The sequence below is a fragment of the Vicia villosa genome, unplaced genomic scaffold (genome assembly GCF_029867415.1).
Source record: "Vicia villosa cultivar HV-30 ecotype Madison, WI unplaced genomic scaffold, Vvil1.0 ctg.000107F_1_1, whole genome shotgun sequence".
NCBI lineage: Eukaryota > Viridiplantae > Streptophyta > Magnoliopsida > Fabales > Fabaceae > Vicia > Vicia villosa.
The window spans coordinates 1335256-1361803 of NW_026705018.1; the positions used below are offsets into that span (position 1 = coordinate 1335256).

A 26548-nucleotide genomic window follows, 5' to 3' on the forward strand; every position below is an offset into this window, starting at 1 on the left:
TCATTCTCCTTCTACAGATGCTACAAGCTTCTTAAACAACCAGAACCTTGAATCCATGTCAACGAGCTCAGACAATACTTGTATTGTCTCCTTAAGCAGTACATTGCACCAACAACTTACAACCGAAGCATAACCGAAAAGCACCGCTTCTCCCCCACTTAGCTCCAAACAAACTCCTGCAACAAGTAATTAGAAAGACAACAAGTATCGAAAGTGTTGTACACACTTTTCGCATACAAAGGGATTAACAACATTAGACAACCTTGGTCGGACGGACCGAATTGTTGTGATACCACTAATGTAACACCTAAATTCTACCCGGAAAATATAACAAAAAAAATAGAGTATTTTAAAATTTCATACTGCACATGGGATGTCACATTTCAACATTAACAACACAACCAGATCAGATACATAGCACTTTTAATTTCGGAGGATCACATAACAACTTACAATAACTTTCAAACAAAATAGCCTTTTATTTACTAAGCAGCGGAATTCATAGTTATACAACTTAACACAACTGATCATCTTCATCCACTTAAAACAAACTGAAACATCATGATACTTTTAATATTATTCAACTTAAAAATACAATAGTAATAACAATAACTAAAACGACATAGACAAACATTCCCCCTCCCCCCCCCCCCCCCCCCCCCCCCCCCCCCCCCCCGAGTGCTATGTATCAGAACAAGACCCTCTTGACTTATCAATAGGAAACTTAACGACTTCATAAAAAAAATTCAACATCCACAACTATACTTGAGTACGTGTCCATTTCCCATGGTTGGGCAAACATCAGCTGAAAGGGAGATATATCGAAAATAATAAATAGAAGAATGATAATCAATATATTCGGTTAGAATCAATACAACTTCTACCACTTCATGACAACAACAAAATAACAACTTAATAATTACATCAACTTATTAACAGCAACAAAACAACAACTTGATAATCACAACAACATGGCAATAATGACAACTTTAATAACAACAATTGATTCAATCAACAACACGATAACAACAATAACTACACATATGAAACTCGAATGTGACTCAATTGTGTATATGCATGTGGTACCATTGGAGCAAAACTCCCAACTTAAAACATGCCAGGTTATGGAGGCATTCAACAAGGCATAAGCCTTCAACTTAATTTCTCCAATCCAGGCCAAAGTGGTGAGCATAGCTCCAACATAAAAACTTGCCAATCCAGGCCAACTTAGTATGCAAATGTAATGATGAATGCACCAATTCGCAAACAATATCAATCAACTTCACAACACAACAACTTATCCACACTGTACCAATAAAAGAGGTACTCAACATCGCTTCAACACTGGTCATGGGCATAAAACTTAATCAACCACAACTACATAACAAAAACATATTTGTCATAAACTTGATTCGTTCAACAATGGTCATAAGACCTGCAACTTAACACGCCCCTAAATCGGGACAAACAACTTAATTAATTGTACCTGCATACCAACTTAATCGACATAATTAACACAACAAAGCCAACCTGGAATACCTAGTAAAATATACGAACTATCCTGACAGATCCCAACTAACTCCGGTTAATTACTTATACCGTATAATTCTACCAATTCGACCGATTTCGGTTTTGTTTCCATATTCCATCATTAATACTGGTTAATTATTCTTTGGCTACTAAATAGAACTACTAATCAAATTCCACCCTGTCCCCAAAATACCTCACCTCTGTTATATATCAGTTATACTAAAATTACTGGAACTGTTATTTTCCTTTGTCTAACTATTAGCAACCAAATCTGACATCAAATCCCACTTTGCTACTAAAACCTGATTTATGCAATTATATTATTTCCAACCAAAGACCTGTTATCTGATAATTTCTTCTACTATATTCAATTCCTTTTACAAAATAATTTCTTGCTATAAACCAGTTTTGCTTCTAGCTTCTATTGTTCTATTACAATTGCTACTATTAAATTATTCTACTACTACTGTTTCTACTTCATAAAACAATTATTCTACTACTGCTAATAAATTCTCACTGTGAAACTAGCATAAAATTCCTACTAAAATATTACTACTCGGTATTAATTTTCCTATGAATTACTGATTCTATTAAATCTCTGACTCTATTAATTTACTGAATTATATTATAATGCTACTACGTTAGATATTAAATCACAATATACTAAAACATGGCCAAGGTACCTTAAATATGGACCATCTATGCCACAGACTACTCAAACACGTGACAAACACACAAAACTTAAACTTGTGGGACCCTCCACAAAGGGATACGCCCGTCCCCTCATCCATGGGCCTTGGAGGCACCCGCCTCAACCCTTATATAGAGAGGAATTTCTCCTTTTATTCATCCAGGGCGATCGCCTCCATGTAATTTGCCCAGTCTTCCAATCATTCATATATTATCCAGTAACAACTCAATCGATCACGCAATTTCAACACAACAATATTTCCAGCAATAATTCTTTGATCTATAAATTTAATTTTCTCAACACAATGAAATACCAACATAGATAATAAATTATTTCAGTACCATCGACACAATAAACAATTATCCAATTAAATCAATCCGTAGAATTAATTATCACAAAAACAACAACAACACATCCATGGCATCAAATTATGCGACTCAATCCCACCCTTACCTTGGACTGGAGATCACCTCTTATATCCGATCCAGTGCAAGCCTTGGCCTCTTTGCCTTTTCCCAGCAAATCCTCGATCGATTCCTCATCTGCACAAAACCTCGTTCCTATTTGTCGGCAACTTCGTTTCACGGTCTGTTTTCCAACAACTTTCAAAAACCCTTATTTCTTTGTGCTCAGCAAAACCTAATATTTTTCCTTTTAATCCAATAAATTAAATAATAATGATATAATTACTATTATTTTCTTAATGGGCTTACTAAACGTACACCTCCACATTGCTATATATATACACCACACCACGACTAAACCAAATTAAATGATAATATTATTACTAATACTATTTCTTCGACAAAAATAAACTTATTAATTCTCCGATTAACCGACTAAATGATCCAACTTTATCTTAATATTTCCGATCGACACATCAATCCATTTAGCCTCGTAAAATAATACCGACAAATCCAATTTCAACTAAATTCTGATAAATAAATCCTTAATAATTTAATTAAATAATTAATAAAATTCGGGGTGTTACAACTCTCCCCCACATAGAATATTTTCCTCCTCGAAAATTCTATCCGCCAACGCCATCCTCAACTTCATTCCACATCTAGTCTTTGATCCTCAAATAGCATTTGACAATATCCCGACTACTATTCCTTCGTAGTAACAACTACCCAACGATATTCAAACCCAATACATACCTGCTAGTCGTGCAACACCTTCACGACATAACCGTTAGTAACTCACTAACCACTCAACAATATCCTAAAACATCAACTTACAAGGTAGTAACAACTACCACTCGCTTACATTTGGTTATACAATCTCACATCATCATCCTCAGTAACATATTCATCAGCAAACACATACACAATTCTTATTTCCATACTCAGGTGTCCTTCACCAACGAAGCACCAACAACTCCATTCATTTCATCGTGCTACTCAAAATAGCCAACTTAATCAACCTCGTAATATTTAAAGTATTATTCATTATCTACGGTAACCAACAACACTATTACCGCAACAACAACTAAATTATTATAATACCAACTTAATAACATAACTCGACTAATAGCCACACAACTCATCATCTACCAATAACTTACAAGAACATCCTATTACAATCAGCACTATTCACAAGAAAACACAATACATCTGGCACATCACGCTTCAGCTGCGCAACTCTGATCATCCATCTTGATTCACCGTTCGTTATAAGAGTTTCTATCGACTAATATGATTCACAAGCTTCAACTAAGTTGCATTCCTTCTTTAGCATCCATCACTTTACGCACCATAAGATAGCAAGATAAGTTTATAACATCCAACACAATTTTGTCTACTATCAACAAGAGATTAAGTGTGATCAAGTCCTCAATTTTTCAATAGAGAGTCTACAATCATATTGGAGTATAACCATCATTACCAACTATAATAGTGTTCCTTTAGAAATTATACTTACGTCACCAAAAGTACCATACTTTAACCACTTGCAAAACCATCTGAACATGCTAACACCGACGTCCTGCTGCTACATACTACTTCACAGTTCATCAGCAAGATTGAATACAACGAATTTCTAAATTCTAACTTATAATAATTGTCCTTAGCAGTTACCTTCAGAAACGTCAGGAATTTTCCCCATACTTGTAGATCAACAACTGCTACATTGCTCCCCATCCCTCGAGGAGTAAACATCAACAATTCTTGGTCATTCTCCTTCTACAGACGCTCCAAGCTTCTAAAACAACCAGAACCTTGATTCCATGTCAACGAGCTCAGACAATACTTGTATTGTCTCCTTAAGCAGTACATTGCACCAACAACTTACAACCGAAGCATAACCGAGAAGTACCACTTCTCCCCCACTTAGCTCCAAACAAACTTCTGCAACAAGTAATCAGAAAGACAACAAGTACCAAAAGTGTTGTACACACTTGTCGCATACAAAGGGATACACAACATTATACAACCTTGGCCGGACGGACCGACCTGCTCTGATACCACTAATGTAACACCTAAATTCTACCCGGAAAATTTAACAAAAAAAATAGAGTATTTTAAAATTGCATACTCCACATGGGATGTCACGTTTCAACATTAACAACACAACCAGATCAGATACATAGCACTTTTAATTTCGGAGGATCACATAACAACTTACAATAACTTTCAAACAAAATAGCCTTTTATTTACTAAGCAGCGGAATTCATAGTTATACAACTTAACACAACTGATCATCTTCATCCACTTAAAACAAACTGAAACATCATGATACTTTTAATATTATTCAACTTAAAAATACAATAGTAATAACAATAACTAAAACGACATAGACAAACATTCCCCCTCCCCCCCCCCCCGAGTGCTATGTATCAGAACAAGACCCTCTTGACTTATCAATAGGAAACTTAACGACTTCATAAAAAAAATTCAACATCCACAACTATACTTGAGTACGTGTCCATTTCCCATGGTTGGGCAAACATCAGCTGAAAGGGAGATATATCGAAAATAATAAATAGAAGAATGATAATCAATATATTCGGTTAGAATCAATACAACTTCTACCACTTCATGACAACAACAAAATAACAACTTAATAATTACATCAACTTATTAACAGCAACAAAACAACAACTTGATAATCACAACAACATGGCAATAATGACAACTTTAATAACAACAATTGATTCAATCAACAACACGATAACAACAATAACTACACATATGAAACTCGAATGTGACTCAATTGTGTATATGCATGTGGTACCATTGGAGCAAAACTCCCAACTTAAAACATGCCAGGTTATCGAGGCATTCAACAAGGCATAAGCCTTCAACTTAATTTCTCCAATCCAGGCCAAAGTGGTGAGCATAGCTCCAACCTAAAAACTTCCCAATCCAGGCCAACTTAGTATGCAAATGTAATGATGAATGCACCAATTCACAAACAATAACAATCAACTTCACAACACAACAACTTATCCACACTGTACCAATAAAAGAGGTACTCAACATCGCTTCAACACTGGTCATGGGCATAAAACTTAATCAACCACAACTACATAACAAAAACATATTTGTCATAAACTTGATTCGTTCAACAATGGTCATAAGACCTGCAACTTAACACGCCCCTAAATCGGGACAAACAACTTAATTAATTGTACCTGCATACCAACTTAATCGACATAATTACCACAAATAAGCCAACCTGGAATACCTAGTAAAATATACGAACTATCCTGACAGATCCCAACTAACTCCGGTTAATTACTTATACCGTATAATTCTACCAATTCGACCGATTTCGGTTTTGTTTCCATATTCCATCATTAATACTGGTTAATTATTCTTTGGCTACTAAATAGAACTACTAATCAAATTCCACCCTGTCCCCAAAATACCTCACCTCTGTTATATATCAGTTATACTAAAATTACTGGCACTGTTATTTTCCTTTGTCTAACTATTAGCAACCAAATCTGACATCAAATCCCACTTTGCTACTAAAACCTGATTTATGCAATTATATTATTTCCAACCAAAGACCTGTTATCTGATAATTTCTTCTACTATATTCAATTCCTTTTACAAAATAATTTCTTGCTATAAACCAGTTTTGCTTCTAGCTTCTATTGTTCTATTACAATTGCTACTATTAAATTATTCTACTACTACTGTTTCTACTTCATAAAACAATTATTCTACTACTGCTAATAAATTCTCACTGTGAAACTAGCATAAAATTCCTACTAAAATATTACTACTCGGTATTAATTTTCCTATGAATTACTGATTCTATTAAATCTCTGACTCTATTAATTTACTGAATTATATTATAATGCTACTACGTTAGATATTAAATCACAATATACTAAAACATGGCCAAGGTACCTTAAATATGGACCATTTATGCCACAGACTACTCAAACACGTGACAAACACACAAAACTTAAACTTGTGGGACCCTCCACAAAGGGATACGCCCGTCCCCTCATCCATGGGCCTTGGAGGCACCCGCCTCAACCCTTATATAGAGAGGAATTTCTCCTTTTATTCATCCAGGGCGATCGCCTCCATGTAATTTGCCCAGTCTTCCAATCATTCATATATTATCCAGTAACAACTCAATCGATCATGCAATTTCAACACAACAATATTTCCAGCAATAATTCTTTGATCTATAAATTTAATTTTCTCAACACAATGAAATACCAACATAGATAATAAATTATTTCAGTACCATCGACACAATAAACAATTATCCAATTAAATCAATCCGTAGAATTAATTATCACAAAAACAACAACAACACATCCATGGCATCAAATTATGCGACTCAATCCCACCCTTACTTTGGACTGGAGATCACCTCTTATATCTGATCCAGTGCAAGCCTTGGCCTCTTTGCCTTTTCCCAGCAAATCCTCGATCGATTCCTCATCTGCACAAAACCTCGTTCCTATTTGTCGGCAACTTCGTTTCACGGTCTGTTTTCCAACAACTTTCAAAAACCCTTATTTCTTTGTGCTCAGCAAAACCTAATATTTTTCCTTTTAATCCAATAAATTAAATAATAATGATATAATTACTATTATTTTCTTAATGGGCTTACTAAACGTACACCTCCACATTGCTATATATATACACCACACCACGACTAAACCAAATTAAATGATAATATTATTACTAATACTATTTCTTCGACAAAAATAAACTTATTAATTCTCCGATTAACCGACTAAATGATCCAACTTTATCTTAATATTTCCGATCGACACATCAATCCATTTAGCCTCGTAAAATAATACCGACAAATCCAATTTCAACTAAATTCTGATAAATAAATCCTTAATAATTTAATTAAATAATTAATAAAATTCGGGGTGTTACAACTCTCCCCCACATAGAATATTTTCGTCCTCGAAAATTCTATCCGCCAACGCCATCCTCAACTTCATTCCACATCTAGTCTTTGATCCTCAAATAGCATTTGACAATATCCCGACTACTATTCCTTCGTAGTAACAACTACCCAACGATATTCAAACCCAATACATACTTGCTAGTCGTGCAACACCTTCACGACATAACCGTTAGTAACTCACTAACCACTCAACAATATCCTAAAACATCAACTTACAAGGTAGTAACAACTACCACTCGCTTACATTTGGTTATACAATCTCACATCATCATCCTCAGTAACATATTCATCAGCAAACACATACACAATTCTTATTTCCATACTCAGGTGTCCTTCACCAACGAAGCACCAACAACTCCATTCATTTCATCGTGCTACTCAAAATAGCCAACTTAATCAACCTCGTAATATTTAAAGTATTATTCATTATCTACGGTAACCAACAACACTATTACCGCAACAACAACTAAATTATTATAATACCAACTTAATAACATAACTCGACTAATAGCCACACAACTCATCATCTACCAATAACTTACAAGAACATCCTATTACAATCAGCACTATTCACAAGAAAACACAATACATCTGGCACATCACGCTTCAGCTGCGCAACTCTGATCATCCATCTTAATTCACCGTTCGTTATTAGAGTTTCTATCGACTAATATGATTCACAAGCTTCAACTAAGTTGCATTCCTTCTTTAGCATCCATCACTTTACGCACCATAAGATAGCAAGATAAGTTTATAACATCCAACACAATTTTGTCTACTATCAACAAGAGATTAAGTGTGATCAAGTCCTCAATTTTTCAATAGAGAGTCTACAATCATATTGGAGTATAACCATCATTACCAACTATAATAGTGTTCCTTTAGAAATTATACTTACGTCACCAAAAGTACCATACTTTAACCACTTGCAAAACCATCTGAACATGCTAACACCGACGTCCTGCTGCTACATACTACTTCACAGTTCATCAGCAAGATTGAATACAACGAATTTCTAAATTCTAACTTATAATAATTGTCCTTAGCAGTTACCTTCAGAAACGTCAGGAATTTTCCCCATACTTGTAGATCAACAACTGCTACATTGCTCCCCATCCCTCGAGGAGTAAACATCAACAATTCTTGGTCATTCTCCTTCTACAGACGCTCCAAGCTTCTAAAACAACCAGAACCTTGATTCCATGTCAACGAGCTCAGACAATACTTGTATTGTCTCCTTAAGCAGTACATTGCACCAACAACTTACAACCGAAGCATAACCGAGAAGTACCACTTCTCCCCCACTTAGCTCCAAACAAACTTCTGCAACAAGTAATCAGAAAGACAACAAGTACCGAAAGTGTTGTACACACTTGTCGCATACAAAGGGATACACAACATTATACAACCTTGGCCGGACGGACCGACCTGCTCTGATACCACTAATGTAACACCTAAATTCTACCCGGAAAATTTAACAAAAAAAATAGAGTATTTTAAAATTGCATACTCCACATGGGATGTCACGTTTCAACATTAACAACACAATCAGATCAGATACAGAGCACTTTTAATTTCGGAAGATCTCATAACAACTTAGAACAACTTTCAAACAAAATAGCCTTTTATTTACTAAGCAGCGGAATTCATAGTTATACAACTTTACACAACTGATCATCTTCATCCACATAAAACATACTGAAACATCATGATACTTTTAATATTATTCAACTTAAAAATACAATAGTAATAACAACAACTAAAACGACATAGACAAACATTCCCCCCCCCCCCGAGTGCTACGTATCAGAGCAAGACCCTCTTTACTTATCAATAGGAAACTTAACGACTTCATAAAAATAATTCAACATCCACAACTATACTTGAGTACCTGTCCATTTTCCGTGGTTGGGCAAACATCAGCAGAAAGGGAGATATATCGAAAATAATAAACAGAAGAATGATAATCAATATATTCGGTTAGAATCAATACAACTTCTACCACTTCATGACAACAGCAAAATAACAACTTAATAATTACATCAACTTATTAACAGCAACAAAACAACAACTTGATAATCACAACAACATGGCAATAATGACAACTTTAATAACAACAATTGATTCAATCAACAACACGATAACAACAATAACTACACATATGAAACTCGAATGTGACTCAATTGTGCATATGCATGTGGTACCATTGGAGCAAAACTCCCAACTTAAAACATGCCAGGTTATCGAGGCATTCAACAAGGCATAAGCCTTCAACTTAATTTCTCCAATCCAGGCCAAAGTGGTGAGCATAGCTCCAACATAAAAACTTGCCAATCCAGGCCAACTTAGTATGCAAATGTAATGATGAATGCACCAATTAACAAACAATAACAATCAACTTCACAACACAACAACTTATCCACACTGTACCAATAAAAGAGGTACTCAACATCGCTTCAACACTGGTCATGGGCATAAAACTTAATCAACCACAACTACATAACAAAAACATATTTGTCATAAACTTGATTCGTTCAACAATGGTCATAAGACCTGCAACTTAACACGCCCCTAAATCGGGACAAACAACTTAATTAATTGTACCTGCATACCAACTTAATCGACATAATTACCACAACAAAGCCAACCTGGAATACCTAGTAAAATATACGAACTATCCTGACAGATCCCAACTAACTCCGGTTAATTACTTATACCGTATAATTCTACCAATTCGACCGATTTCGGTTTTGTTTCCATATTCCATCATTAATACTGGTTAATTATTCTTTGGCTACTAAATAGAACTACTAATCAAATTCCACCCTGTCCCCAAAATACCTCACCTCTGTTATATATCAGTTATACTAAAATTACTGGCACTGTTATTTTCCTTTGTCTAACTATTAGCAACCAAATCTGACATCAAATCCCACTTTGCTACTAAAACCTGATTTATGCAATTATATTATTTCCAACCAAAGACCTGTTATCTGATAATTTCTTCTACTATATTCAATTCCTTTTACAAAATAATTTCTTGCTATAAACCAGTTTTGCTTCTAGCTTCTATTGTTCTATTACAATTGCTACTATTAAATTATTCTACTACTACTGTTTCTACTTCATAAAACAATTATTCTACTACTGCTAATAAATTCTCACTGTGAAACTAGCATAAAATTCCTACTAAAATATTACTACTCGGTATTAATTTTCCTATGAATTACTGATTCTATTAAATCTCTGACTCTATTAATTTACTGAATTATATTATAATGCTACTACGTTAGATATTAAATCACAATATACTAAAACATGGCCAAGGTACCTTAAATATGGACCATCTATGCCACAGACTACTCAAACACGTGACAAACACACAAAACTTAACATTGTGGGACCCTCCACAAAGGGATACGCCCGTCCCCTCATCCATGGGCCTTGGAGGCACCCGCCTCAACCCTTATATAGAGAGGAATTTCTCCTTTTATTCATCCAGGGCGATCGCCTCCATGTAATTTGCCCAGTCTTCCAATCATTCATATATTATCCAGTAACAACTCAATCGATCACGCAATTTCAACACAACAATATTTCCAGCAATAATTCTTTGATCTATAAATTTAATTTTCTCAACACAATGAAATACCAACATAGATAATAAATTATTTCAGTACCATCGACACAATAAACAATTATCCAATTAAATCAATCCGTAGAATTAATTATCACAAAAACAACAACAACACATCCATGGCATCAAATTATGCGACTCAATCCCACCCTTACCTTGGACTGGAGATCACCTCTTATATCCGATCCAGTGCAAGCCTTGGCCTCTTTGCCTTTTCCCAGCAAATCCTCGATCGATTCCTCATCTGCACAAAACCTCGTTCCTATTTGTCGGCAACTTCGTTTCACGGTCTGTTTTCCAACAACTTTCAAAAACCCTTATTTCTTTGTGCTCAGCAAAACCTAATATTTTTCCTTTTAATCCAATAAATTAAATAATAATGATATAATTACTATTATTTTCTTAATGGGCTTACTAAACGTACACCTCCACATTGCTATATATATACACCACACCACGACTAAACCAAATTAAATGATAATATTATTACTAATACTATTTCTTCGACAAAAATAAACTTATTAATTCTCCGATTAACCGACTAAATGATCCAACTTTATCTTAATATTTTCGATCGACACATCAATCCATTTAGCCTCGTAAAATAATACCGACAAATCCAATTTCAACTAAATTCTGATAAATAAATCCTTAATAATTTAATTAAATAATTAATAAAATTCGGGGTGTTACAACTCTCCCCCACATAGAATATTTTCGTCCTCGAAAATTCTATCCGCCAACGCCATCCTCAACTTCATTCCACATCTAGTCTTTGATCCTCAAATAGCATTTGACAATATCCCGACTACTATTCCTTCGTAGTAACAACTACCCAACGATATTCAAACCCAATACATACCTGCTAGTCGTGCAACACCTTCACGACATAACCGTTAGTAACTCACTAACCACTCAACAATATCCTAAAACATCAACTTACAAGGTAGTAACAACTACCACTCGCTTACATTTGGTTATACAATCTCACATCATCATCCTCAGTAACATATTCATCAGCAAACACATACACAATTCTTATTTCCATACTCAGGTGTCCTTCACCAACGAAGCACCAACAACTCCATTCATTTCATCGTGCTACTCAAAATAGCCAACTTAATCAACCTCGTAATATTTAAAGTATTACTCATTATCTACGGTAACCAACAACACTATTACCGCAACAACAACTAAATTATTATAATACCAACTTAATAACATAACTCGACTAATAGCCACACAACTCATCATCTACCAATAACTTACAAGAACATCCTATTACAATCAGCACTATTCACAAGAAAACACAATACATTTGGCACATCACGCTTCAGCTGCGCAACTCTGATCATCCATCTTAATTCACCGTTCGTTATTAGAGTTTCTATCGACTAATATGATTCACAAGCTTCAACTAAGTTGCATTCCTTCTTTAGCATCCGTCACTTTACGCACCATAAGATAGCAAGATAAGTTTATAACATCCAACACAATTTTGTCTACTATCAACAAGAGATTAAGTGTGATCAAGTCCTCAATTTTTCAATAGAGAGTCTACAATCATATTGGAGTATAACCATCATTACCAACTATAATAGTGTTCCTTTAGAAATTATACTTACGTCACCAAAAGTACCATACTTTAACCACTTGCAAAACCATCTGAACATGCTAACACCGACGTCCTGCTGCTACATACTACTTCACAGTTCATCAGCAAGATTGAATACAACGAATTTCTAAATTCTAACTTATAATAATTGTCCTTAGAAGTTACCTTCAGAAACGTCAGGAATTTTCCCCATACTTGTAGATCAACAACTGCTACATTGCTCCCCATCCTTCGAGGAGTAAACATCAACAATTCTTGGTCATTCTCCTTCTACAGACGCTCCAAGCTTCTAAAACAACCAGAACCTTGATTCCATGTCAACGGGCTCAGACAATACTTGTATTGTCTCCTTAAGCAGTACATTGCACCAACAACTTACAACCGAAGCATAACCGAGAAGTACCACTTCTCCCCCACTTAGCTCCAAACAAACTTCTGCAACAAGTAATCAGAAAGACAACAAGTACCGAAAGTGTTGTACACACTTGTCGCATACAAAGGGATACACAACATTATACAACCTTGGCCGGACGGACCGACCTGCTCTGATACCACTAATGTAACACCTAAATTCTACCCGGAAAATTTAACAAAAAAATAGAGTATTTTAAAATTGCATACTCCACATGGGATGTCACGTTTCAACATTAACAACACAATCAGATCAGATACATAGCACTTTTAATTTCGGAAGATCTCATAACAACTTAGAACAACTTTCAAACAAAATAGCCTTTTATTTACTAAGCAACGGAATTCATAGTTATACAACTTTACACAACTGATCATCTTCATCCACATAAAACATACTGAAACATCATGATACTTTTAATATTATTCAACTTAAAAATACAATAGTAATAACAACAACTAAAACGACATAGACAAACATTCCCCCCCCCCCCCCCCCCCCCGAGTGCTACGTATCAGAGCAAGACCCTCTTGACTTATCAATAGGAAACTTAACGACTTCATAAAAATAATTCAACATCCACAGCTATACTTGAGTACCTGTCCATTTCCCATGGTAGGGGAAACATCAGCAGAAAGGGAGATATATCAAAAATTATAAACAGAAGAATGATAATCAATATATTCGGTTAGAATCAATACAACTTCTACCACTTCATGACAACAACAAAATAACAACTTAATAATTACATCAACTTATTAACAGCAACAAAACAACAACTTGATAATCACAACAACATAGCAATAATGACAACTTTAATAACAATAATTGATTCAATCAACAACACGATAACAACAATAACTACACATATGCAACTTGAATGTGACTCAACTGTGCATATGCATGTGGTATCATTGGGGCAGAACTCCCAACTTAAAACATGCCAGGTTATCAAGGCATTCAACAAGGCATAAGCCTTCAACTTAATTTTTCCATTCCTGGCCAAAATGGTGAGCATAGCTCCAACATAAAAACATGTCAATCCAGGCCAACTTAGTATGCAAATGTAATGATGAATGCAACAATTCACAAACAATGACAATCAACTTCACAACACAACAACTTATCCACATTGTACTAATAAAAGAGGTACTCAACATCGCTTCAACACTGGTCATAGGTGTAACACCCCTTTTTACTACCCCAATATAGTTAACATATAATCAGAGAATAGCATGCATATAATTCAAAAGGACGTCACATCGATGTTTTTAGTAGAACTAAAAACCCCAAAAAAACTGACAGCATTTATCTACACAACACAATATACCTGGTCATTTTAATAACACTCAATATAAAATCACAATTTAACCTGGATATGCATTCACAACGGAAAATATGATACTCATGTGATTCATAATGATTCATGTCCCATACCATGATCATACATTGACTAAGGGTCTCAATTCAACATAAGATAAAATCAGAATGTTTGGCTTATAAGTCTCTCAAAACGACAAGTAGCCAACAAAAGTTCACAAGTCATAGCATAATACATGAGCAAATATAACATGAGTTCAATACACCTAGTCTACCCAGTGTTACATGACCAGAGCATCGACTCACTACCTAGTCTCCAATAACCAAGCAAGAACCTCCGGCTAAATCGCACGCGGCTACTAAACTCCAGAACCTGCATGTCGCCAAACGAGGGCAACATTAAAACAGAAGGGTGAGAATACGAACCATTATGAAGAAAGTATAACGGAATATAATGGTTAAATCAACGCTTCTAGTAATTAATCATACTATGTATAACCATGTAGATAACAGTAATCAACCCATTTTTCACATGTTATCAATTATACAATAAGCTTAAAGAGTATAATATTTCAATTCTACTATTATATTCTCAATTATGTACACAACCGTAATTATCACATATTCACACATTTAATCAAATATGTATTCAAACCTCACTCGTTTCAATTATCTAACTCATACACATATCACAACTACATCAACTTCATATATTCAATTATCGTATAATTTTAATGTGACTCAATGCAAGATATGTGACGCTATGCATGTGGTACCGAATTGTGAACCCAAAGTTTCACCGCCTCCCGATTCAATATCTAGAATCTAGGCCACGCTTCCGATCCGGACAAGACCAAAGCCCACCAAAATGTAAACATATAGTCTACCGCCTCCGATTCACTCTAGAATCTAAGCCTCGCTTTTGTTTCAAAGCAAACCACCTTTGTTTCAAGGCACACCATGATATGAATGTATGTACAATGTTAACAAACATATGCAATTAAGATCATCTCTACCATCTTAATATTTAGCATATCACAATAATCCACTCTATGAATTATCCACAATATTGTACACAACATTCTCATCACATAAGCATTATTCACATATAATAATCAACACACAATTTCAATCCACCATTTCAATTACTACTAGTAATTAGTACTATCACATGCTAACTCGCAATTTGTCAATTTTATGTGATTTACTCACTTCATATTAAACTAACATATCATTAGGATTTCTTTTGCCATTTAGCTACTCATGAGATTAATTTTTTAACCATAATATAAGCACATCCCTATATTATATCTATTAGAAATATACTGTTTTAACATAGAATCAATTTCATCCAACTATGCCCATTTACTAATTTACCTATGTATGTATATATCTATTCTATATTTCTATCAATAAGGTGTAGTGTGGTTTTCATTTTTGTTTGACTAAGATGCTAACAGTAGCATTTCCTATCCATAAATAAGATGTGGCTCACGTTTTAAATTAATTGGACCAATAACTAGTAGCAGTAGCACTTTCTATTCACTAAGACCATCTCCAATGGTAGTTCCTTCTAATAAGTTCTCCACCTAGACATGCCACATCATAGTACCATTGCATTGCAATGCAACTATGAAAAAATTGTGGTACCCAATCAAATTAGTTTATGAGGTAAAGTTGTGGGCCCAATAATAACTTTTTAGAATTATACAATTAAAATAAAAATTATAAAAATTATTTTAAGATGATGTGGCTAGTGGGACCCATAAAGAACCCAAAAATGGGTTGCACCATTGGAGATGCTCTAAGGGTATTGGTGCTTCACGTTTCTAATTGACCAATAGTTCAGCAACAGGGCGTTTTTAATTCAATAAAAAAAGAATGTTAGTTCATGTGGCCATGTGACTAAAGCTAGTCACTGTAGCGAATATGCAGAGAATGAAACGGACACGGTTTCTAGTAAATACGTTAAACAGTGTCGCTGTCCAGCATACACTCCGTCCGTCACCAATGCTATGTGTGACATCATCCGGTGTCTCATTTCCATCCTCAAAATTATATGAACACAGGAACACTCATTTCCGGCATTTTTTTTTCAATTTCAATTTATCAACAGATTCTACTATACTAAACAGAAAATAAACCACACATTTTATAAGATTAACTATGGATAAATATAGATGTTAATCTACCAATTACCCCATTATACTAGCCCACAATGATTAGGGATTCTCCCCCTTACCTCTTGATTTCTCCTCCAAAACCCTAGCTTTCCTCTTCTTGTTCCTCTCCTCCACTTCTATTCTTGAAAACGAAAATGACAATGATGCTTCTACCCCTTATTTCCTCTCTTACTATCTTTATTTATTATATTAGGCTTTAAAATTAATAACACCCCCTAATTGCTTATCACTCCAATAGATAGGCCCAATTAATCTAACTTCTCCAATAACTTAATTAATTCTATTACACACAAAAGCATTCAAGTTTAATTAATTAAATTAATAATTAAATCTCATAACGGTTAAATAATTAATTAACACACCAAAGAGAATAAAATATTATAATAAAATAAATACCATAAAAACGGGCTGTTACAATAGGCATACAACTTAATCAACCACAACTACATAACAAAAACATATTTGTCATTAACTTAATTCGTTCAACACTGGTCATAAGACCTGCAACTTAACACGCCCCTAAATCGGGACAGACAACTTAATTAATTGTACCCGCAAACCAACTTAATCGACATAATTACCACAAACAAAGCCAACCAGGAATACCTAGTAAAATATACAAACTATCCTGACAGATCCCAACTAACTCCGGTTAATTACTTATACCGCTTAATTCTACCAATTCGACTAATTTCAGTATTGTTTCCTTATTCCATCATTAATACTGGTTAATTATTCTTTGGCTACTAAATAGAACTACTAGTCAAATTCCACCCTGTCCCCAAAATACTTCACCTCTGTTATATATCAGTTATACTAAAATTACTGGCACTGTTATTTTCCTTGGTCTAACTATTAGCAACCAAATCTGACATCAAATCCCACTTTGCCACTAAAACCTGATTTCTGCAATTATATTATTTCCAACCAAAGACCTGTTATCTACTAATTTCTTCTACTATATTCAATTCCTGTTACAAAATACTTTCTTGCTATAGACCAGTGATTGCTGCTAGCTTCTATTTTTCTATTACAATTGCTACTATTAAATTATTCTACTACTACTACTACTACTACTACTACTACTACTACTACTACTACTACTACTACTACTACTACTACTACTACTACTACAACTACTACTACTATTGTTTCTACTTCATAACACAACTATTCTACTACTGCTAATAAAGTTCCCACTATGAAACTAGCATAAAATTCCTACTAAAATATTCCTACTCGGTATTATTTTTCCTATGAAATACTGATTCTATTAAATCTCTGACTCTATTAATTTACTGAATTATTATAATGCTACTACGTTAGATATTAAATCACAATATACTAAAACATGGCCAAGGTACCTTAAATATGGACCATCTATGCCACAGACTACTCAAACACGTGACAAACGCACAAAACTCAAACTTGTGGGACCCTCCACAAAGGGATACGCCCGTCCCCTCATCCATGGCTCCTGGAGGCGCCCGCCTCATCCCTTATATGGAGAGGAATTTCTCCTTTTATTTATCCAGGGCGATCGTCTCCATGTAATTTGCCCAGTCTTCCAATCCATTCATATATTATCCAGTAACAACTTAATCGATCACGCAATTTCAACACAACAATATTTCCAGCAATAATTCTTTGATCTTCAATTTTAATTTTCTCAACACAATGAAATAGAAACATAGATAATAAATTATTTCAGTACCATCGACACAACAAACAATTATCCAATTAAATCAATCCGTAGAATTAATTATCACAAAAACAACAACAACACATCCATGGCATCAAATTATGCGACTCAACCCCACCGTTACCTTGGATTAGAGATTACCTCTAATTACCGATCCAGTGCAAGCCTTTGTCCTCTTTGCCTTTTCCCAGCAAATCCTCGATCGATTCCTCATCTGCACAAAACCTCGTTCCTCTTTGTCGGCAACTTCGTTTCACGATCTGTTTTCCAATAACTTCTAAAAACCCTTATTTCTTTGTGCTCAGCAAAACCTAATACTTTTCCTTTTAATCCAATAAATTAAATAATAATGATATAATTACTATTATTTTCTTAATGGGCCTACTAAACGTACACCTCCACATTGCTATATATATACACCACACCACGACTAAACCAAATTAAATGATAATATTATTACTAATACTATTTCTTCGACAAAAATCAACTTATTAATTCTCCGATTAACCGACTAAATGATCCAACTTTATCTTAATAATTCCGATCGACACATCAATCCATTTAGCCTCGTAAAATAATACCGACAAATCCAATTTCAACTAAATTCTGATAAATAAATCCTTAATAATTTAATTAAATAATTAATTAAATTCGGGGTGTTACAACTCTCCCCCAATACATACCTGCTAGTCGTGCAACACCTTCACGACATAACCGTTAGTAACTCACTAACCACTCAACAATATCCTAAAACATCAACTTACAAGGTAGTAACAACTACCACTCGCTTACATTTGGTTATACAATCTCACATCATCATCCTCAGTAACATATTCATCAACAAACACATACACAATTCTTATTTCCATACTCAGGTGTCCTTCACCAACGAAGCACCAACAACTCCATTCATTTCATCGTGCTACTCAAAATAGCCAACTTAATCAACCTCGTAATATTTAAAGTATTATTCATTATCTACGGTAACCAACAACACTATTGCCGCAACAACAACTAAATTATTATAATACCAACTTAATAACATAACTCGACTAATAGCCACACAACTCATTATCTACCAATAACTTACAAGAACATCCTATTACAATCAGCACTATTCACAAGAAAACACAATACATCTGGCACATCACGCTTCAGCTGCGCAACTCTGATCATCCATCTTAATTCACCGTTCGTTATTAGAGTTTCTATCGACTAATATGATTCACAAGCTTCAACTAAGTTGCATCCCTTCTTTAGCATCCATCACTTTACGCACCATAAGATAGCAAGATAAGTTTATAACGTCCAACACGATTCTGTCTACTATCAACAAGAGATTAAGGGTGATCAAGTCCTCAATTTGTCAATAAAGAGTCTACAATCATAATGGAGTATAACCATCATAACCAACTATAATAGTGTTCCTTTAGAAATTATACTTACGTCACCAAAAGTACCATACTTTAACCACTTGCAAAACCATCTGAACCTGCTAACGCCGACGTCCTGCAGCTACATATTACTTCACAATTCATCAACAAGACTGAACACAACGAATTTCTAAATTCTATCTTATAATAATTGTCCTTAGCAGTTACCTTTCAGAAACGTCAGGAATTTGCCCCATACTTGTAGATCAACAACTGCTACATTGCTCCCCATCCCTCGAGGAGTAAACATCAACAATTCTTGGTCATTCTCCTTCTACAGATGCTCCAAGCTTCTAAAACAACCAGAACCTTTATTCCATGTCAACAAGCTCAGACAATACTTGTATTGTCTCCTTAAGCAGTACATTGCACCAACAACTTACAACCGAAGCATAACCGAGAAGTACCACTTCTCCCCCACTTAGCTCCAAACAAACTTCTGCAACAAGTAATTAGAAAGACAACAAGTACCGAAAGTGTGGTACACACTTGTCGCATACAAAGGGATACACAACATTATACAAACTCTGCCGGACGGACCGACCTGCTCTGATACCACTAATGTAACACCTAAATTCTACCCGGAAAATATAACAAAAAAATAGAGTATTTTAAAATTGCATACTCCACATGGGATGTCACGTTTCAACATTAACAACACAATCAGATCAGATACATATCACTTTTAATTTCGGAGGATCACATAACAACTTAGAACAACTTTCAAACAAAATAGCCTTTTATTTACTAAGCAGCGGAATTCATAATTATACAACTTTACACAACTGATCATCTTCATCCACATAAAACATACTGAAACATCATGATACTTTTAATATTATTCAACTTAAAAATACAATAGTAATAACTACAACTAAAACGACATAGACAAACATTCCCCCCCCCCCGAGTGCTACGTATCAGAGCAAGACCCTCTTGACTTATCAATAGGAAACTTAACGACTTCATAAAAATAATTCAACATCCACAGCTATACTTGAGTACCTGTCCATTTCCCATGGTAGGGGAAACATCAGCAGAAAGGGAGATATATCAAAAATTATAAACAGAAGAATGATAATCAATATATTCGGTTAGAATCAATACAACTTCTACCACTTCATGACAACAACAAAATAACAACTTAATAATTACATCAACTTATTAACAGCAACAAAACAACAACTTGATAATCACAACAACATAGCAATAATGACAACTTTAATAACAATAATTGATTCAATCAACAACACGATAACAACAATAACTACACATATGCAACTTGAATGTGACTCAACTGTGCATATGCATGTGGTATCATTGGGGCAGAACTCCCAATTTAAAACATGCCAGGTTATCGAGGCATTCAACAAGGCATAAGCCTTCAACTTAATTTTTCCAATCCAGACCAAATTGGTGAGCATAGCCCCAACATAAAAACTTGACAATCCAAGCCAACTTAGTATGCAAATGTAATGAATGCAACAACTCACAAACAATAACAATCAACTATACAACACAACAACTTATCCACACTGTACCAATATAAATGGTACTCAACATCGCTTCAACACTGACCATAGTCATACACCTGTATCAACATTAACTACATAACAACAACATATTTGTCATAAACTTAATTCATTCAACACTAGTCATATGACCTGCAACTTAACGCGCCCCTAAACCGGGACAGACAACTTAATTAACTATACCCGCAAACCAACTTAATCGACACAATTACCGCCAAAAAAACCAACCAGGAATACCTACTAAACTATACAAACTATCCTGACAGATCCCAACTAATTCTGGTTAATTACTTATACCGCTTAATTCTACCAATTTGACTAATTTCAGTACTGTTTCATTATTCCATCATTATTACTGGTTAATTATTCTTTGGCTACTAAACAAAACTACTAATTAAATTCCACCCTATCTCCAAAATACTTCACCTCTGTTATATATCAGTTCTATTAAAATTACTGGCACTGTTATTTTCCTTTGTCTAACTATTAACAACCAAATTTGACATCAAATCCCACTTTGCTACTTAAATATAATTTCTGCAATTATATTATTTCCTACCAAAGACCTACTATTTGCTAATTCCTTCTACTATATTCAATTTCTCTTATAAATACTTTCTTGCTATAGACCAATTTTGCTGATAGCTTCTATTGTTCTATTACAATTGCTACTATTAAATTACTCTACTACTACTGTTTCTACTTCATAAAACAATTATTCTGCTACTGCTAATAAAGTTCTCACTTTGAAACTAGCACAACATTCCTACTAAAATATTCCTACTCAGTATTAGTATTCCCATGAAATACTGATTCTATTAAATATGTGACTCTATTAATTTACTGAGTTATATTATAATGCTACTACGTTATGTATTAAATCACAATATACTAACACATGGCCAAGGTACCTAAAATATGAACTATCTATGCCACAGACTACTCAAGCACGTGACAAACACACAAAACTCAAACTTGTGCGACCCACCACCAAGGGAGACGCCCGTCCCCTCATCCCATGCCCTTGGAGACGCCCGCCTCCACCCTTATATGGTGAGGATTTTCTCCTTTTATTCATCTAGGGCGATCGTCTCCATGTAATTTGCCCAATCTTCCCATCCATTCATATATTATCCAGTAACAACTCAATCAATCACGCAATTTCAATACAACAATATTTCCAGCAATAATTCTTTGATCTATAATTTGATTTTTCTCAACACATTGAAACAACAACATAGGTAATAAATTATTTCAGTACCATCGACATAACCAACAATTATCCAATTCAATAATCCGTAGAATTAATTATCACAAAAACAACAAGAACAACACGTCCATGGCATCAAATTATGAGACCCAACCTCGCATACTAATTATCATTATCCTGGTTATCAGATTCATCGAACCCCACCCTTTCCTTGGATTGGAGATCGCCTTTAATATCCGATCAAGTGCAAGCCTTTGTCCTCTTTGCCTTTTCCCAGCAAATCCTCAATCGATTCCTCTTCTGCTCAAAACCTCGTTCCTCTTTGTCGGCAACTTCGTTTCGCGATCTGTTTTCCAACAACTTCCAAAACCCTTATTTCTCTATGCTCAGTAAAACCTAATATTTTTCCTTTTAATCCAATAAATCAAATAATAATAATATAGTTACTATTATTTTCTTAATGGGCCTACTAAACGTACACCTCTACATCACTATATATATATATATATATACCACACCATGACTAAACCAAATAAAATAATAATATTATTACTAATATTATTTCTTTTCTTCGACAAAAATCAACTTATTAATTCTCCGATTAACCGACTAAATAATCCAACTTTATCTTAATAATTCCGATCAACATATCAATCCAATTAGTCTCTTAAAATACTACCGACAAATCCAATTCCAACTAAATTCTGATAAATAACTCCTTAATAATTTAATTAAATAATTAATTAAATTTGGAGTATTACAAATGACACACTGAATCATACACCGAATAGAAAGATAGATGATCTCCCCTTTTTAAATCATCTTATATTGTCTGGATCAATTGAAAGGTCCTCCGCATACTACGCCGCGCCAGTTCCACGGGCGATTTTAACCACTTTACTATATAAAGAGAAAAACCCGTGATTCACAAGTAATTCAAATTCAAATTTCATTTCACTTCATCTCACTCTCATACTAACTTAAAGCATTGGGATGCTAATTTTGTAATGACTACAAATATCAAATCAAGGTACTTAAAAAGTTCTTTAAAAACCTTATACTTCTCATCTTTGATCGTCAAAGTAAGGTACCCACTTTTCAAAACAATAAAAAAAACTAGAAAGAGGCCCATCTTGAAAGTAGAATTATTTGTTTAGATTTTCCCCTTCAATTAAATCGCATGTAATTTTTATGAAGTGTTATATTTTTCCGATTGATCTTCATTCTTGTTTGGGATACTAAGAGTAATATCCAGAAATGCAAAATAACAGGTTTAAAAAATGCAAAATAAAAGTTGAAATGCTCCTTGGTTACAGGCAGTAGACTACTAGTGCTTACATGCATGCACTAAATACATGCAATGTTAATAAAGCTTCATTCAAAACAACTAAAATTCCTTGGTGGTGATTGTGGTGGTGATTTCCATCCTTTTCTCTATCCTTCTGCAGCTTTTCTTTTCATCTGGAAAGTTGAACAATTGATGTCTCTCTAAAAATGTGAACAAGGAAGGTCATATTAGTTTTAAGAATGAGCTCAAAATTGCATGCATCACCAACTTTCAAATTATTGTCCTCTGAGAATTTCTTCCATCCACCTGTGATTTCAAACTTTATTCTTCCTTTATTGGATATCCTCCTTGTGTACTTTGCAGGCCAAGTTTTTTCATTGTTTGATACCTGAAAACAAATATACCCTCTCTTCATATCCAAATCAAAGTTTTTCTTACCAAATTCAGATGGTATACTCTGCGTGAAGAAAAAAAAGAGTAAAATGTTAATGAATAGATACTAATCCTTTCACTAACTATCTCTTAAAATTCTCATCTTCTTTAATTATCCTTTATTATATAAACTAGGCTTAAATGTTTATTTGCAGCTTACCAAAAGAAAATGGTGTTCAACGTATGATGCACCCATGACAACAATAAAAGATGGATTACATGTTCTGAATGATTTCGCTCTTTCAAGTGTTGTATTCCCGCGCTTTCCTGCAAAAACATGAACAACATGAGGCACATATTTCATGTTGATAAAAATGTCTTTCCATTTCCATAAGATTTTTACCTTTGGGCTTTTTGACACAACTAGTGCTTCCAATTTCAAAGGAGGAATAAGCTTTTCTCTTTTGAGTTGCTCTACAATCTTCTTTATTATTAGCTTCAATTCTTTTGATAGAATAGTTTACTTCTAAAGCACTCTTATCAAAGATTCTTACTTCAAAATGGGAAGTTTTTTGGTATTTGAAAACAAGAAGATGGCCATGAGATAGAGAATGATACTCTGCAAATTCTTTCCAACCCTTTTCAAACCATATCTTGCCATCACTTTTTACCAAACTTAGTTTCCAATATGCACCGTTAGGAGTCTTTAGACATATAGCTTTTGGAAGATATTCTCCATATTTCTTCACAAACCTTCTTGGTATCATCTGTCAATGAATTATACCAGATTAATATCCATGCATAATAGAACTCATAAAATTACCTATCGAGTTGCCAAATAGAAAGTAACATAACACAATGATGTGATAAAATATAGAAACATAGATTATAACTTCAAGAAATAATCTAAGGCTTAGGCTTACTAGCTTTTCTTGATGAAGACTTTGAATAACTATGATTTTGAAAAAATGAATTGGTTTTTTCATCTCAAATAATTCACTAGCCATCACGAAAACCTTTTGAATGAGTGAGAAATGCCTGCAATGAAGTTTAGAGAACAATCACTGCTAAGACTCATCTATTTATACAGATAAGTTATAATTGTTTTAAAAATTGAGAAAATATTAAACCATGACTTTCCATTTTCTATATTAATTGAACCCACGAGCATTTGAACACTATGCTACTTGTTTTATCAATTCAACTAAAAAAAACTTCATAAATTTTTTTGACATTTTATATACTCCCTCCCTTCTATATTATTTATCGCAATTCAACATTTCAAATTATCTTAGACATTTGCTATGTTTTATCTACGTTTCAAATATCAAGCAAGTTTACAATGAACGACACAATTTTAAAGTTTTGAAAATGGGCCCTCGGTCGGAAATGCAACAACTTTTAAAACTATTAGGCGATAACAAATACGTGTCAAGCTTCCGAGCGTCCGAGGACAAAGTTACGGTGCGTGATATTTTTTGGACTAATCCCGAAAGTATCAAATTGTTCAACACATTTCCAATCGTTCTTGTCATGGATTCGACTTACAAGACAAACAAATATAGGCTTCCTCTTCTAGAGATAGTCGGTGTGACCTCGACGGACAAGCCTTATTCGGTCGGGTTTGCTTTTTTGGAGTGTGAAAAAGAAGAAAACTTTACATGGGCATTGGGAATATGCAAGTCTTTGTTAGTTGATCAAAAGGTTATGCCAAACGTCATTGTTACCGGCCGGGACAATGCTTTGATGAATACGGTCGATACCGTCTTCCCGACATCGACCGCGTTACTTTGCCGGTATCACATAACTTGCAATGTGAGAAGTAAGTTGAAACCCGCGGTTGGGACAAAAGATAGGTCGGATGAAAACGGTAAAGTTATCAAAGTCGGTGTTGTTGTGGAGAGAATAATGGCGGCATGGAGGGAGATTTTAGATGCACACTCCGAAGAGGTGTATACCGAGAAATAAGTACACTTTAGGTCTTTGTGCGATTCCATTAAGACTTTTTGTCATTACGTCGAATCCACCATTCTTGACAAAGTCAAGGAAAAAGTTGTGTGCGCTTAGACGAATCGAGTTAGACATCTTGGTTGCATCACGACTAACCGAGTTGAATCCGCACATGCGGTCTTGAAGAGGTGATTGGGTGATAGCAAGGGAGATTTGTGTCGGGGATGGGACACCGTGAACCAAATGCTCCAAAATCAACAAAATGAAATTCAAACATC

General features: G+C 34.6%; 1 protein-coding gene across 1 annotated transcript; it reads right to left on the minus strand.

Annotated features, from left to right (window-relative positions):
- On the minus strand, positions 1-25327 carry LOC131624179 (B3 domain-containing transcription factor VRN1-like). Its single transcript, XM_058895148.1, has 6 exons — positions 25244-25327; positions 24712-25087; positions 24541-24653; positions 24139-24405; positions 17897-17933; positions 1-176 (listed from the first exon to the last, which is right to left on the minus strand). Exons 1-6 carry the CDS (start codon positions 25325-25327, stop codon positions 1-3), a joined length of 1053 nt encoding a protein of 350 aa, XP_058751131.1.
- Between the last annotated feature and the right edge of the window lie 1221 nt (positions 25328-26548).